The sequence below is a fragment of the Battus philenor genome, unplaced genomic scaffold (genome assembly GCF_028537555.1).
Source record: "Battus philenor isolate CCGP_79_NKW_IND1 unplaced genomic scaffold, ilBatPhil1.0.hap1 SCAF_2, whole genome shotgun sequence".
Classification (NCBI taxonomy): Eukaryota; Metazoa; Arthropoda; class Insecta; order Lepidoptera; family Papilionidae; genus Battus; species Battus philenor.
In genome coordinates, this window is record NW_027181682.1 from 8,231,308 (window position 1) to 8,245,260 (window position 13,953).

The 13,953-nt window shown below is 30.1% G+C and overlaps 3 protein-coding genes across 7 annotated transcripts; 1 reads left to right on the plus strand and 2 right to left on the minus strand.

Moving 5' to 3' along the window:
* Positions 1 to 525: 525 nt before the first annotated feature.
* On the plus strand, positions 526 to 5,250 carry Caper (RNA-binding protein 39-like protein Caper). 3 transcript variants are annotated; one of them, XM_068764670.1, is made up of 8 exons: positions 526 to 671; positions 880 to 934; positions 1,958 to 2,037; positions 2,643 to 3,183; positions 3,390 to 3,656; positions 3,872 to 4,087; positions 4,492 to 4,616; positions 4,869 to 5,250. In XM_068764670.1, the coding sequence occupies exons 2-8, from the start codon at positions 881 to 883 to the stop codon at positions 5,155 to 5,157; spliced, it is 1,572 nt and encodes a 523-aa protein (XP_068620771.1). In that variant the 5' UTR covers positions 526 to 671; position 880; the 3' UTR covers positions 5,158 to 5,250. The 3 variants fall into 3 exon arrangements, with proteins under 3 accessions (XP_068620771.1, XP_068620772.1, XP_068620773.1); XM_068764671.1 differs by having other exon boundaries at positions 526 to 643; XM_068764672.1 differs by lacking the exon at positions 526 to 671 and adding an exon at positions 703 to 757.
* Positions 5,187 to 9,269, minus strand: LOC137921888 (complex I intermediate-associated protein 30, mitochondrial-like). Of its 2 annotated transcripts, XM_068764673.1 has the most exons (5): positions 9,257 to 9,269; positions 7,247 to 7,343; positions 6,975 to 7,056; positions 6,001 to 6,352; positions 5,187 to 5,537 (listed from the first exon to the last, which is right to left on the minus strand). In XM_068764673.1, exons 2-5 carry the CDS (start codon positions 7,311 to 7,313, stop codon positions 5,334 to 5,336), a joined length of 705 nt encoding a protein of 234 aa, XP_068620774.1. In that variant the 5' UTR covers positions 7,314 to 7,343; positions 9,257 to 9,269; the 3' UTR covers positions 5,187 to 5,333. The 2 variants fall into 2 exon arrangements, with proteins under 2 accessions (XP_068620774.1, XP_068620775.1); XM_068764674.1 differs by lacking the exons at positions 6,975 to 7,056; positions 7,247 to 7,343; positions 9,257 to 9,269 and adding an exon at positions 6,508 to 6,698 and having other exon boundaries at positions 5,190 to 5,537.
* A 657-nt stretch (positions 9,270 to 9,926) lies between these two features.
* Positions 9,927 to 12,809, minus strand: LOC137922214 (uncharacterized protein C18orf19 homolog A-like). 2 transcript variants are annotated; one of them, XM_068765149.1, is made up of 4 exons: positions 12,637 to 12,809; positions 12,076 to 12,483; positions 10,541 to 10,703; positions 9,927 to 10,185 (listed from the first exon to the last, which is right to left on the minus strand). In XM_068765149.1, the coding sequence occupies exons 1-4, from the start codon at positions 12,704 to 12,706 to the stop codon at positions 9,960 to 9,962; spliced, it is 867 nt and encodes a 288-aa protein (XP_068621250.1). In that variant the 5' UTR covers positions 12,707 to 12,809; the 3' UTR covers positions 9,927 to 9,959. The 2 variants fall into 2 exon arrangements, with proteins under 2 accessions (XP_068621250.1, XP_068621249.1); XM_068765148.1 differs by having other exon boundaries at positions 9,930 to 10,185; positions 12,058 to 12,483.
* Positions 12,810 to 13,953: the final 1,144 nt, after the last annotated feature.

The window sequence follows — 13,953 nt, forward strand, 5'->3', positions numbered from 1 at the left end:
CTGATTTTAAAGCAATTAATTTTAAAGTCAGTAAACACATTTAAAATATATGTGAAAATGATTCTTACTCTTAATGCGTATACTTAGAATTTTTATTATTTTTTGTGTTTCTAACATAACGAATGTTTTTTTTTATAATTAATAATATTTACTCATATAATTTTTGTCTTGAATCACTTAACTACAAAGAAATTTGTAAGGAACAAAAAAGTAATTAGAATAAATACATGGATTTTTGTTCATGTTTTCAGATTTAATTATAAAGTCAGCATTAAATAAAATATTTGTGGAAATTTATGTGCAGTAATAGAAATAGACAATGTTTATCATATTTTGTAACATTTAACTCAACAAGTTATTTTAAAAGAAACTATAGAATGCTTATTATTTCAGGTTCTAATATTAAAAAGCTAGTCGTTTTGAAAAAGATGCATCAATTTAAATATCTCAAAAGGAGTTTCGACTATATTTTAAACTAATATCAATTTTGAGTTATGGCAATATTGGATTTAGAAACAATCTAAATGCAATACATATTATAGACGTCGATAGTAATGTTCTGTGGTGTTTCTTACAAATTTTGAAATTTTAGTTACGGCCGATCACATTTTAGAATCTAAATAATACGTCGCAGTGACTACAGGTCAGAAAAGATATATTATATTCTCAAGGTAGGATAAAGACAAAGAATCTATAAAAGATAATGTTATCCAAAATGGAAGAAAATTGAACGCCATTTTGTGTTCTTAATTAAAAGGTTGATATAATAAAAGAAGTACTTAAAACTTCCACATTGCTTATACTTTATTACCTACAATCAATTAATTTTAAATTATTTGTCATTTACCTTTCGCAAAACAAAATTTTTTTTGTTCACAGAATGGCAGAAGATTTGGATGTAGAGGCTATGCTTGAAGCGCCCTATAACAAATCGGTGAGTTCAAAGTAATTAAGATATTATATTTTGAATTTTCCTCATATTTGATTTAAGTTTTGTATTTCATTTAAATTAAAGTTTTACTATAGACTTGGACATTCAACAATTCTCCACATTTTTGACAACTATATCAGTAATATTCGTAATTGATGTTACTTACATTAAAAAAATTAGTTCACATTGTCATTATTCTATTTACCAAAATCTTAAATATGTTGTCTAGTAGATCATTTTTATCATATCAAATAGCTCTAAAATATTATGTTTAAAATAGTAACTTACAATTATACTATCAATATAAAATTTATGAATACAAACTTAAATCCTTTAAAATAACAATAGACGAAATCTCTTGAATATTCCTGCTCAGTAATGAAAATTTATTCAAAGATGTTCATGAAATTCTAAAGTTATCTTGATAACAATTATTTATATTGTATTTTAAATTTTTAGCATCTTTGAATTTTTTGTAAGTACTGTAAAACAAAATTACATCTGAGAATCATTTCTTATATTTATAGAACTTTGTGGTAATTGTCCAGCATACTTCATCGACCTGAACCAAAAAGAGGTATCCACTACTATAATTTTTTATTTTCCATTTCCTGTTATACTTAAAAATCATTTTTGTAATATGCTAGTTAAAACAAATTGTAATAAAGACAATGTTTTAAGGAAGACCACACTCTTATGGGTCATAAATCTTTTGCAGAAGTATCCCTGTGTGATGTTAGAGCTGTGTACATCCTTAGTCAATGGTTAATTGAACGGTAAGTGACCAGGGAATAGAGAACTACAACGACACACCAGATAAATCAAAATAAGAAGGTTGCTCTCCGCAATATGTCTAGGTCAAAGTAAATAACATCTGTGTTGTTTCATTACTGAGAACAGTTTCTTAGTAATTAAATTTCACAGATGCTTTTGTATTATTAATATAAAGTAACTAATGTAATTTTTATTTATTCACTCGGCGTGTGTTGCTGTGGCGCTGCTTCTACCTTGTGCTTTGTGTGACAGGATAATACATCCACCTCAAAGCATCGATCGGAGAAGCATTCTGATAAGCACAGAGACAGAGAAAAGGATAGCAGTCGAAGGTAACTATTTCCTATTTAATGTTAGGATTTTAAAAAGCTTACACATGTTAATTTCAAATATTGACTGTCTTGTGAAAGTAATCAAAGTTTTACTTTAAGTTGGCATTTACCATGACTCATGTACATTCAGTGAATATCTAGCAACAAATTGCCATTTCTGTTTACAATACATGTATACATATTTTAACTTTTTCCTAATTTTAAAGTGTGCATATTCTACTACAATGATTTTTTTAATTTATTATTAAAGAGTTATTTACTGCTACATAAAAAAATGCTCATTATTATTTGTGTTTATTGCTTACTCCCATTTACTATTTACTAAAAATTTAAGTTACAAATTAAAGAGGTAGTAACCTTTCAAGGATTAGGACCATAACTGTATTAATGAAAAAAAGCAGTAGTGGCTTAAGAGACTGCTTTTGTGTAATGTACATATAATTTGTCATTATGTGTATTATATATTATGACTCAATTATAATAAATCTTTACTATCATACAAAATAAAACCCAGCAAGCAAATATAGCCCTATCTTTGTATACTCATTCTTTCATGTATGTACTTGCAGATTGTGTAAATAAATTTATTGCTTATTTTGATTTAGACGCAGCAGATCTCGTGAGCGAAGAAAGTCACGCGAAAGGGATTCCCGTCGCTCAAGAGACAGGGATGACAGAAAAAATAGGGAGAAGGAGAGGGATCGGGAAAAGGATCGAGATCGCAAGGACCGTGAAAGAGATAGGGGTGATCGAAGTCATAAAGAAAAAGATCGTGACAAAGATAAGGAAAGAGAAAGGGATAGAGAAAAGAGGCGTGGCGATGATAAAGAACGCAGTAAGGAAAGAGATCGGAGCCGGGACAGACATCCTCGGCGAGAGCGAAGTCGCGAAAATGAACCAAAACAAGAATATCGCTCAAAATCAAGAGGAGTTGAGCCTAAATTAGAAGATTTACCACCAGAAGAAAGAGATTTACGAACTGTTTTTTGTATGCAACTATCTCAACGTATTAGAGCAAAAGATTTAGAAGAATTCTTTTCCTCTGTTGGTAAAGTCAGAGATGTAAGACTTATAACATGTAACAAGACCAGGAGATTTAAGGGCATAGCATATATAGAATTTAAAGATGCTGAGTCAGTTCCATTGGTATGTTGATGCATTTTAATAAATTCTTAATTTAATACAACTTAAATCACATAAAGAATAACTAAATTGCTATGCAAATAAAAAAAAACTTCAAGTATTGTATTACCACATAATTCATAATAATGGAACATTAATTTGTGAATGTGCTATTAATTTTTACTTTATATTGATGTATTCTAACAAACTACATTTAATCTATGTTACAGGCTTTGGGTTTGACTGGACAAAAATTACTTGGTGTTCCTATTATAGTACAGCACACACAGGCAGAAAAAAACAGAGTAGGAAATACTTTGCCCAATTTAGCTCCAAAGACAAGTAATGGACCAACTAGACTCTATGTCGGCTCATTGCATTTTAATATTACAGAAGACATGTTACGCGGAATTTTTGAACCATTTGGCAAGATTGACCATATTCAACTTATGACAGATCCTGAAACTGGTAAGAGTAAAGGTTATGGATTCTTAACGGTAAGCACACTTTATTTAATTTACCAAGCTTTTATTATGGACCTACCTAAAATTTTTAACCCAGGTTTTTAAATGGTCAAAACAAATGTAAATAATTTGCAAAATGATTTATTTTAAAAATATTATTAAGCTTGTTTCAATGTGCTACTCACACTATTGTATTGGTAAAATGTATTGTTCATTCAAAACTAACAAGTAATATATTTTTATTACAGTTTCACCATGCCGCAGATGCTAAAAAAGCAATGGAACAATTAAATGGTTTTGAAATAGCTGGACGGCCAATGAAAGTTGGAAATGTTACTGAACGTACAGATGGTGGATCTAGTACTCGCTTTGATGCAGATGAACTGGACCGAGCTGGTGTAGACTTGGGGGCGACAGGCCGTCTACAATTAATGTTTAAGCTTGCAGAAGGCACAGGATTACAAGTATGTATTTAATGTAATTATTTCACACACAATAGAACTACATAAACAAATTACATGACCAATTGTATCGCATAATATCGCCACAAGGCCTTTCACACTCCAAATTTATATGTGGTAGACAAAATGAAAATACTAAAAATCATAAAAGATATTATTTTACCCATTATTAAAATATAGCACAAAGAAAATATAAGACTTGTAGGATATTGGGATTTTTACTGTACAAAAATGCAATAGTATTGAAGACTTGCATATATTAGATATTATTGGGTTGAAGTTATTCCATTAAGCAAACACACTTAAAAAGTGTTAGCAACATATTTCGATTTTGCTAGATACACTTTTTTTTGCAGTCTAACTGCACATTTGAAGATTCAACTACCAACCAAAAAAAATTTTTTTAGATACCTCCTGCTGCAGCATCAGTGTTAATGGGAACTGGATCAAATTTAGTAGCACCACAACCTCAAGTGGCACCCCCTATTGCAACACAATGTTTTATGCTTAATAACATGTTTGATCCTGCCACGTAAGTGTTCACACGTATTTCATTATGCATGCCATTTAAACTCATTTAGTTATCAAGGCCCAAAAGCATAAACACAAAATTCAGTTATTAATTAAACAATCTATGTATTTTGCTTAAGTGAATATGGTTTTATCTAAATTACAAAACTTACAACAAATAAGAAAAAAAACACATGATATAGATTTTGCTTGAACAGTTGTAAATGTTTTTTCCATTTTATATGTGCTTTAAATCCAGTGTTTTTGTTTCCAGAGAAACAAATCCTAGTTGGGATATAGAAATCAGAGACGATGTTATAAGTGAATGCAATAAACATGGTGGGGTGTTACATGTTTATGTGGATAAAGCATCACCACAAGGAAATGTTTACTGCAAATGTCCAACAATAGCTACAGCAGTAGCGTCCGTCAATTCCTTACATGGCCGTTGGTTTGCAGGAAGAGTTATTACAGCTGCATATGTCCCTCTTGTAAACTACCATTCCCTGTTCCCTGATGCAATGACTGCACTCACACTACTTTTACCAACACGGCAGAGATAAAAAGTAAATAATGAGACCGAAACAAAAATTTGTTTATCTTATAATTTTTTATTTAAGGTGTTCATAAATCTAGGTAATAAAATATACACCGTATCTTGTTTGCTTTCTTATATTAACAGTTTTCACTTAATATTACTTTCATAAAAAGTGTTGAAATACGAAACCTAATTAACAATTCATACAGCTCTTATCCAATCAATTTCTAATGTAGCTGGTCCTTTTTGCTTGATCGGTTGATATACCCCTCCATACATTTGGAGGCCAATACTAGTTATTTGAGAAATGTCCAAAGGTTCGCTATTGTTATGTCTTTTTCCTCTATAGTATGCTTTAAATTCAGAAAAAGGCAAATCACGGATAGAAAACTCTTCTTTTGGAGCCTGAAAAAAGTAACGTAATGTAAAACAGAGATAGGATACCCCCGACTTTAAAAATATATTAGTAAAATTCCAATTACACTGATTAGGTATCAAAAATCGTTCACTTGCTTGACACGAGGTCAAACGACTTTGTTCAAAACTTCACACAAACTTTATATCTGAAGAGGTCATTGTAATCACAGACAAAAATAACAAAAGATTTATGTTTAGTACATGTCATATTTTTTAAACGAAATTTAAAATATTTACTTTTTCGTGGGGCTTGAATTATTTTACATTATTGCGTTTACCGGTATGAGATCGTCTAATTTAAGTAGATCACGTATTTGATCTAGTAAAGGTGGCCAATGTATATAAAGTTTTAGTTCTGAATTGCCAATGTGATTAAGACTGTTACTACTATATAAAAACGCTACTAGGTTTATCACTATATTAATATAAAAAAGTCTAAAGAAATACTGACCTGGAAATATTGCTCAAATGAATAATTAGGTTCATCATTCAACCCTTTGTGTCTCAAAACTACTTTAAAACCATTGTACTGTCCTTGTGCCCTGCATTTGATCTGCAGTTTTGTATACCCTGTTAGGTTATAAGTCTTTTTGGCTCTTATGCCCGCAAACCCAGCGCCATTCATCTGTGGATTTAACAATGCGAAAAATATGGCTCGTCTGTATGCAGTGTTTTGGTGTAAAGCAAGGACGGCTTTCGACATCCCAACATCCCGTACTGTATCCGATTGCTCTTGCCAATTGTCGACATCATCAAATTTTGTAAAATCAAACAAATATTGCGTTTCCGGTGGTGTAATATTGCTACAAAAGAAACAATTTTACATTTTTTTAATTTTAGTTGAAACAATATCAATTGAAAAAAATAGCACGTAAAAATTCAAATGACAATGATTATTAACAATCAATACATGGCTGTTGTTTTGGCTTAGACACTGATTTAAAACAGTTTAGCTTACCTTTGATAACATTGAACTATGGTAAAAATTAAAAAAATAACTATATGCAATTTAGAAAAGTTATTTAATAGACACATTTTTAATTAAACAAAATACCTAGACAATGAAATGAATGAATAGCAGCCGTAAGTATAACAAGATGATACCAACTGGCAATTATTAAAGTATGTAGTTAATTATGATTATAATGACTAAGTATAAACAGCTTAGTGAATACGTAACGTTAATATGAACATTTGACACTCTTATCATTCATCATGTCATTGACGTTATGTATCGAAACTTACTAAACTGATTTGTTTAGAATGAAGAGAAATAACTAATTATTCGGTTTTAGATGGGAAGAATGTATTTTAGGTTATATATGCAGATTCTCGGCTGTTGTCACCATTGACGCCTGGATTACAAAATACACGTTAACTACTCATCATAAATGATTTTAGGAATTTTAAGAATATATAGCTTACCATTTCTCAATATCTCCGCTTAGAACTTGTTCATACGGCGTAGCGTTCATTCTTGCATTTATTAACTTTAATGATGACAACTCTGAGAACCACGTACAATCAATTTAAGTACTAAGAGAAATATCATGTACCCTTAAACAAAAAGGCCCCAACTATCGATGAATAAACATTTTTGCAAGCAAACAAATTGGCCTCTCCTATAATGGCATTCTTGAATTTAAATCTACGACTGTTCCAAACTTTTTTTTTTAGGTATTATTTTATTAGCTTACGGATTTCGGATCCGCGAGCCCTGAGTCCGATGAAGCTGTAAAAGCCAAAACAGCTAACAGCGCGCATCAATATTCGAATATAGCCGACTCATCTTACCTGAAACAAATTCATGCCAGTTTTTTTATGATCTATAATAACAGAACAATTTGTTCCTACACTTTATTATCGCTTAAAAATTATTTATGCTATAATACGATTTTTATAGGTATACGTATACATATAATACGAGTTTTGGTTTTATAATGTAGATAGAAGTTTAATAGAGAGAATTGTATTGTACACCCTTTACAAAAAAGTTAGGATTTTTTTTATGGTGCCTGAAGAAAGGCATTATAAACATGTTTTTTTTACTTATGTACATCTGTTTTGTTTTTGTTCATCACTTTTGCACTTCAAAATCATCATAAACTTTTTCGGTCCTTAAATACAAAAGTATAATCTCCAATATAATTAAAAGTTAACAAGTTAACCTTTTTTCCTATAAAAGGTCATAATTGATCTAAAATATTCGCGTCCATTTTTGCACATGCTTTTAATCTGTGTGAAAGTGGATGAGAAACGTCTTTCACAATACCTTTCCTAACCGTGTCTTAATAAACTTTGGCACCGGTTTTAACCCCTTTTTCACAGAGAGTAGGGGTCTCATCCACACTATCACTGATGACTTTCCTGAACTCGGTACTGTACTGTACGCAGAACTGATAGTGTATATTCTTTTATTTTGGCGATTTAAAGATTGTTCAATATCATTTTTTTTCATCGGTAAACAGGATGTGACGGTGCCTGTTACTAGAAGTATCGTTTCAACACCGCTCTAGCTCACACTGCTTTTTTGTAAGGCCCATTCCTAGGAACTATACTGTGAAGAAGGTACTTAATGTTCTCAAAAGTACCTTCGTCACAGTTTTTTTTACTCAGCCTCATCTGTAGAGAGAACGAGTTCTACTTGCGAACTGAATTTCTTGCAATTTGCGGCTTATTCGATTTAATAACTGCTGGTCCCCTAACGGATCGAATTCGGCTTTCATATCTTCTTGTCATTAGTAGTTGATTCTTTTTTTACGCGGGTGTATAAATAGCCATGTAACTTTCACAATACAAGCGTTTCCATTGAGAGCGATAGAAGGGCGGATCCATCTTTTCCCTTCTATCGCCGGGCAGAACTCGACGTCTCCTTTAGTTATATTTAACTTTACACTGCTAGTGTGCTTGCTACATCTGCAGTTGGCGGCATGTAATCTGGTGGATTTTTTTTTTTTTTTTTGATAAATGCGTGAACCAATACGTGTTGGGAACTCCATCGATAAAGCTGTAAGTGCCTTAGCTAACAGCACTTACAACATTTTAAACCATATACAAGTATTCTATAATATCGATCCGTGTGAACCAGCCAGCTGTTTAATTCTCACAATAGTCTTATTTTATATAGAATAGAGTACCACTCTACTTCTAAAATTATTCCTTCTCATGCGATACGCAAAGCAAATTATTGCGTCAACTTGTGGAAAATTGTAATTGGCGAGTGACAACAGCGGCATAAAGTTACTATTGCTATCCGGTCCTTATTTAGGCGTCTATTCCAAAGCATTATGTTAAAAAAATTCAATTGAAAAAAGTCAAATTAATATTGAAATAAGATGCCTGAGGCAATATCCAGAGGTTGTGCTATCATATTATATATTATCATAATTTTCGACAATAAGGTATAAATAAAATTTGAACATTTCTTAAAAACAACGTTGTTAATCCCCTTAATAAATTACTTTTTAATGATCATTAAAAATTTGTTAAATATTTCATGTAAATTATACTTACTCAAGCCGCTCGTGTTTAATTGTAAGTTAATGTTAATTTAAGTGCGTCAAGAAGTTTTTTTTGTATTACGTCTGTTTCAAACGATAACAGCCAAAGATACTGTTAGAATAAATAAATGTCTTTATTTAAAATGTTTTGAACTAGCTATTTACTACGATAGACAGTTTTATTCCTTGACAGTAAATTATACTTACTGTTGTAACACACGATACATCTATATTTAAAAATGGAGATAAATACGAATTTTCTATAGGTGCCTGGCGGTCACGTGTAATTAACAGACGCTATCTTATCTTTCACAACGCAGGTGAAAACGAGGAGGGAGCCTCGGTATTATGACGCACCTCCTCCGTACCCATTACGACTATGCGAGGTAGCACCGCAGCGCTAAACATTTAAAACGTATACAATAGAAATTTACGAAAATCCATTTGTCTAACTAAAGATATACAAAAATCAAAAAGACGCGTCACTCGACTTTTAGACAATATATTCAGTAAAGCTCTACTCCTAATAAAATGAATTATTTATATGGATATAAGATCCTCAAGAACTTTTTAAAACAATTTTATTATAATATTATTGCTTCTGTTCATAAATTGGGTCTGACTGCTTCATTCAGCACAGATCTAAAAATATTCTTAAGTAAATGAGTTGCTCACGAACAGGAAAGATAGCATTGTTTTTTTATTCAAAGTTATTAGCATTCATCAACATTGACAATAGTTATAAAAACATAATTAAATATGAACAAATCAGTACTTTACAAAGTTAAAATGAAAGTTTTAATTCGCATGCAAAATACATTTGTAGAACAAACTAACATATCCAATGTAAGAATAAAACAGAACTATTTATTAATAATTTAAATAAAAATGTATTCATGAAATTATAATTTTATTTTCCAACACCAGAAACAGAAGGATGTTTTAATATGCCAATTTTTCTTAGATATCTTACAATGAATGGGGTAGCAGTTAATGTAATACCTATTCTAAATGGTGCAAAAAATTTATGTACGCCATAGGCAATTACAAAGGTTCCAGCATTTGATACCGCAATTTTGGAAAGTGTGCCTTCATTTATGTTAAAATATTTCAATATTTCAACTATGTCAACCCCACTGAAACAAAAAGCATAGTTTAAAATCATGACAAGTAATCCAACTATGGGAAAAGTTAAGTTTGGAAGACATTTCCATACAAAAAAGGTTAGAATAATCTAAACAGGCTGTTTGACTATTAAGATTATCTGAATAACAAATGCATTTCCCACAACCCAAAGATCATAAATATCATTTGCCATATGGATAAACTGTTTGATGGAATTAGTTGATTCCAAGTATATTTTGTTAAAATATGTTATATGCGTAATATAACAAGACTATTGTTCATAAATTATGTTAAATGATAAAATAAATGACAATAATTGGGTAATAATTGTTAGAAATTAGAATGAATTAAGCTCAAACAACATACCTAGACACAAGAACATAACAGCCCCCCAAAGATAGTAATGAAATAGTTATATGAAATACAAGGACAGTAGAACCATATTCTTTCACAGCTTTTTTCAATTTGTCTTTAGCACTCATCGCTCTTTGTGTGTCGGTACTCATCTTCCGTAATCCAATTGTGACAGCTATGCTTTGGAAAATTATGACATAAGAGTTAATAAGTAATTTCAAAGTCCAACTTAATAATTTTCAAATAATTCAATAAGTGATTGACCCTAAAACATATTCAAATCCATGCAAACATACTCAAAAAAAGTCAATCAAACAAAAATAAAGTGATTTATAAAATACTTAAAAACATTAAACTTTACTAAAACAAAGTGTATATAAAGGGTAAAATAATAAATTTCAGATATAGCCTCTTATTGAAATAAAAGTTAATATACAAAAGGCAATATCTTTCAGCTTAAATTCTTTAAATATAGGCTCCATTGCTTTTATTTGCTTCTAACTTTTCAAAAAATATTTGTGAACATGCTTGAAATATATATTTTGCTGAGATTTAGTTGCTCTTTACTTTCTGCCTCATATAGTATGTAAAATATAAAAGTAATATAAATAGGAAATGTGATGGACTAAAAAAGTTACTAATTTAACATTTCGAAAAAAAAATAACTGGGGAGGTAACTGAAAATTAACAGGAGTCAATTATTCAGTCTGTAAAAAATTAGTGCGATACTAAGTATAAAAGCTACTATAGTAGCAAGTATTCAGATTCAACTTATTTATAATTTGGCCTGTATTAATTTTGTAATAAAGCCTAAGTGACTAAATGTTGTGGTTGCTATATATTATGGAAATACCAGCTCTTAGTTTAGACCAATATCTCTAAAAACACCAAAGTTGCAAATTATTAGTTAAGTTTACTTTAAAGATATTTAAACAATACTAAACACTTTAGTAAACTCATACTAAAAATACTTGAAACTATGAAAAAATAATTTCAAGGGAGGTTTGTGCTTATTATTCATAGACTGAACGAGTCTTCAAAGTCTAAACTATTATAATTAATGTCAAAAGTATGAATAACATTTTAAAATATTTCTTACAACCAACTGCCTTTTAAAACAGGATCGACAAGTTAGAATAATGTATACCAGAACCATGCAAAATGTAATTGGACTGACAATATATTAACAAGCTCTTAGTGTCAATGATGGATCATCAAGCAATGACTAGTTTAAGTTCACCAAATTGAGAAAGAAGCCAGTAGAGATTCATCAAATCTGTATGTTGTAAAGTGACAAACTAAATATTGGTACCACCTTTTAAATAAAGATAACATTTATAATGAATTAATTGTCACTTTAAAAAATCCAAAAGCCTCTCATTTTAATTACTGTTTGTAGTTAAAGAAAAACAAATGATAAGTTTGACCATAATATATAAAATATACATAAAAGATTTAAAAAAGCTTATTCCTTTACTTATTAGTGCCATGTTATTAAATGTAATTGAAATTTTCTAAAGTTGAGTTACCTTTGTTACTTAGTTTACCTCTGTATTCATTTCTTAATGTCAAATAATGAGCACTATGTAGGTGATCAGACAGATACTTATATCCTTGCCCCCATTGTGACCCAGGCATTTCTAAATGAGTGTGATGTCCACTAAACGGACTGGGCACATTGCTTTGCATAGAGGATGACAGACTTACTGCTCCTCGACAATCATATTTATTGACATGCGGATCAGTATGAAGAGTAAAATCAATTTCACGAAAATTTTTAGATCCAAAAACATTGATAACCGACTCTGAAATATCCCTTTCTCGTAATGGTGAAAATCTTCCCATTTCAGCTGCATTTATATCAACCACATTAGTCGGTAACTTAAGTAGTGCCGCTTGGGGAAACGTTACAGGGCCCGTATTATGTATTGTTTTACCGACTTGATTTGTGCCACCTGAAAGAAAGACATATTTATTTAAAAATCGTTCTTAATTCATTATGTATAAGAATTTTTAATATAAACTTAATTATATGCAAATGATAAAAATGTCATGAATCATGTGTCAATGGAAATTTCCTTGCATTGTCTTTAAATTAATAGACTTACCCCAGTAAGTATTTATTAAGTAAGGTTTTGCTTTAAGTTTAAAATTATATTTTACACATCTTTTATACATATTGAAGCAGACAAAGCTTTATATATATATATATATTAATTATTTTTATTTGGCGTCGTCTAACGATTAATCTACTAAACAAATAGAAAATAACAAAGCAGAAAAGCTATAGATAACACACTAAGAAAGTTGTATATAAATAGATGCTATTTTAGATTAACGCCCTCTTACGATGGCGCCTAACACTTTCCAGACAATAATTATTTTTATTAACTGTGGTAAATTTATAATCCATAATCATAGTGAATCAAGTTTAAAATCTTAAGTGTTGTTTAAATTTAAACATTTTCGGTCATAATTAACGGAATGCCGAGAAAGTAAAATTTTATATTTTTATTTATTTATTTATTTAAAGAAGTTAAGTTTGAGTAGTGTTAGATGTAGATGTTAGTAGTGTTAGATATCAGCGTTACTAAATAATAACTGTACAGTCGATTAAATATTGGTGTAAAATGTTTTAGGGGGTTAATGATTAGCTCATTTGCTGTCAATGTGTGGTACATTCAATCCAAAAGTCAATGTTTGCAAAAATAATAAATAGTGTAAATAGTGAAATTGGGATTGCTACATATAAAATTTTATTATTGTTTATTGCCTATATAAATTAATATACCATATTTCAGAATGAACAATATAAACAAGGTCATTAGGAATAGTAGTAAAAGTTTTAAAGCTTTTTCCCGATAAATGAGTTATACATTCACCCCTTTAAAGCTTTTACAACTGTAACCAATTATAAAACAACAAGTGTCATTGACAATTAAAAATTTAAAAGTGGTGACAGACGTTCTAGCTTAAAAAGATGGCGAAGTTGGTGAACTTAACGAGGTTTTGTTTAGGAAATATAAATCAATATGCTACAAAATTTAAGAGTTACCGTGTGTCTACTTTACTATTTTTCTGAATCTGTTTAACTTTAGTATATTTAGTAGATTCCAAATTATTTTTGCTCAGTTTTTTTTTAAATAGTGTGCATTTTATATTTTTAGAATTACTGATTTTTAAATGTTATTAATCCTATTTTATTTATCCGATTTCTGAAAAAATATATGTAAACGTTAATCATTTTATAACATGCGGATAGATATACAATGACCAGTATAAGTACTTTAATAATAATAAGTTCAAGTTTCCTCAAACAAGTATAATTAAAGCCACAAGTCAATAGAAAACTGTGACGCAAATGAAACTGTAAGACAAGAAAAAAATTTAAAGGAATAAAAAGGGAGGTGTCGTTTCAAATCACT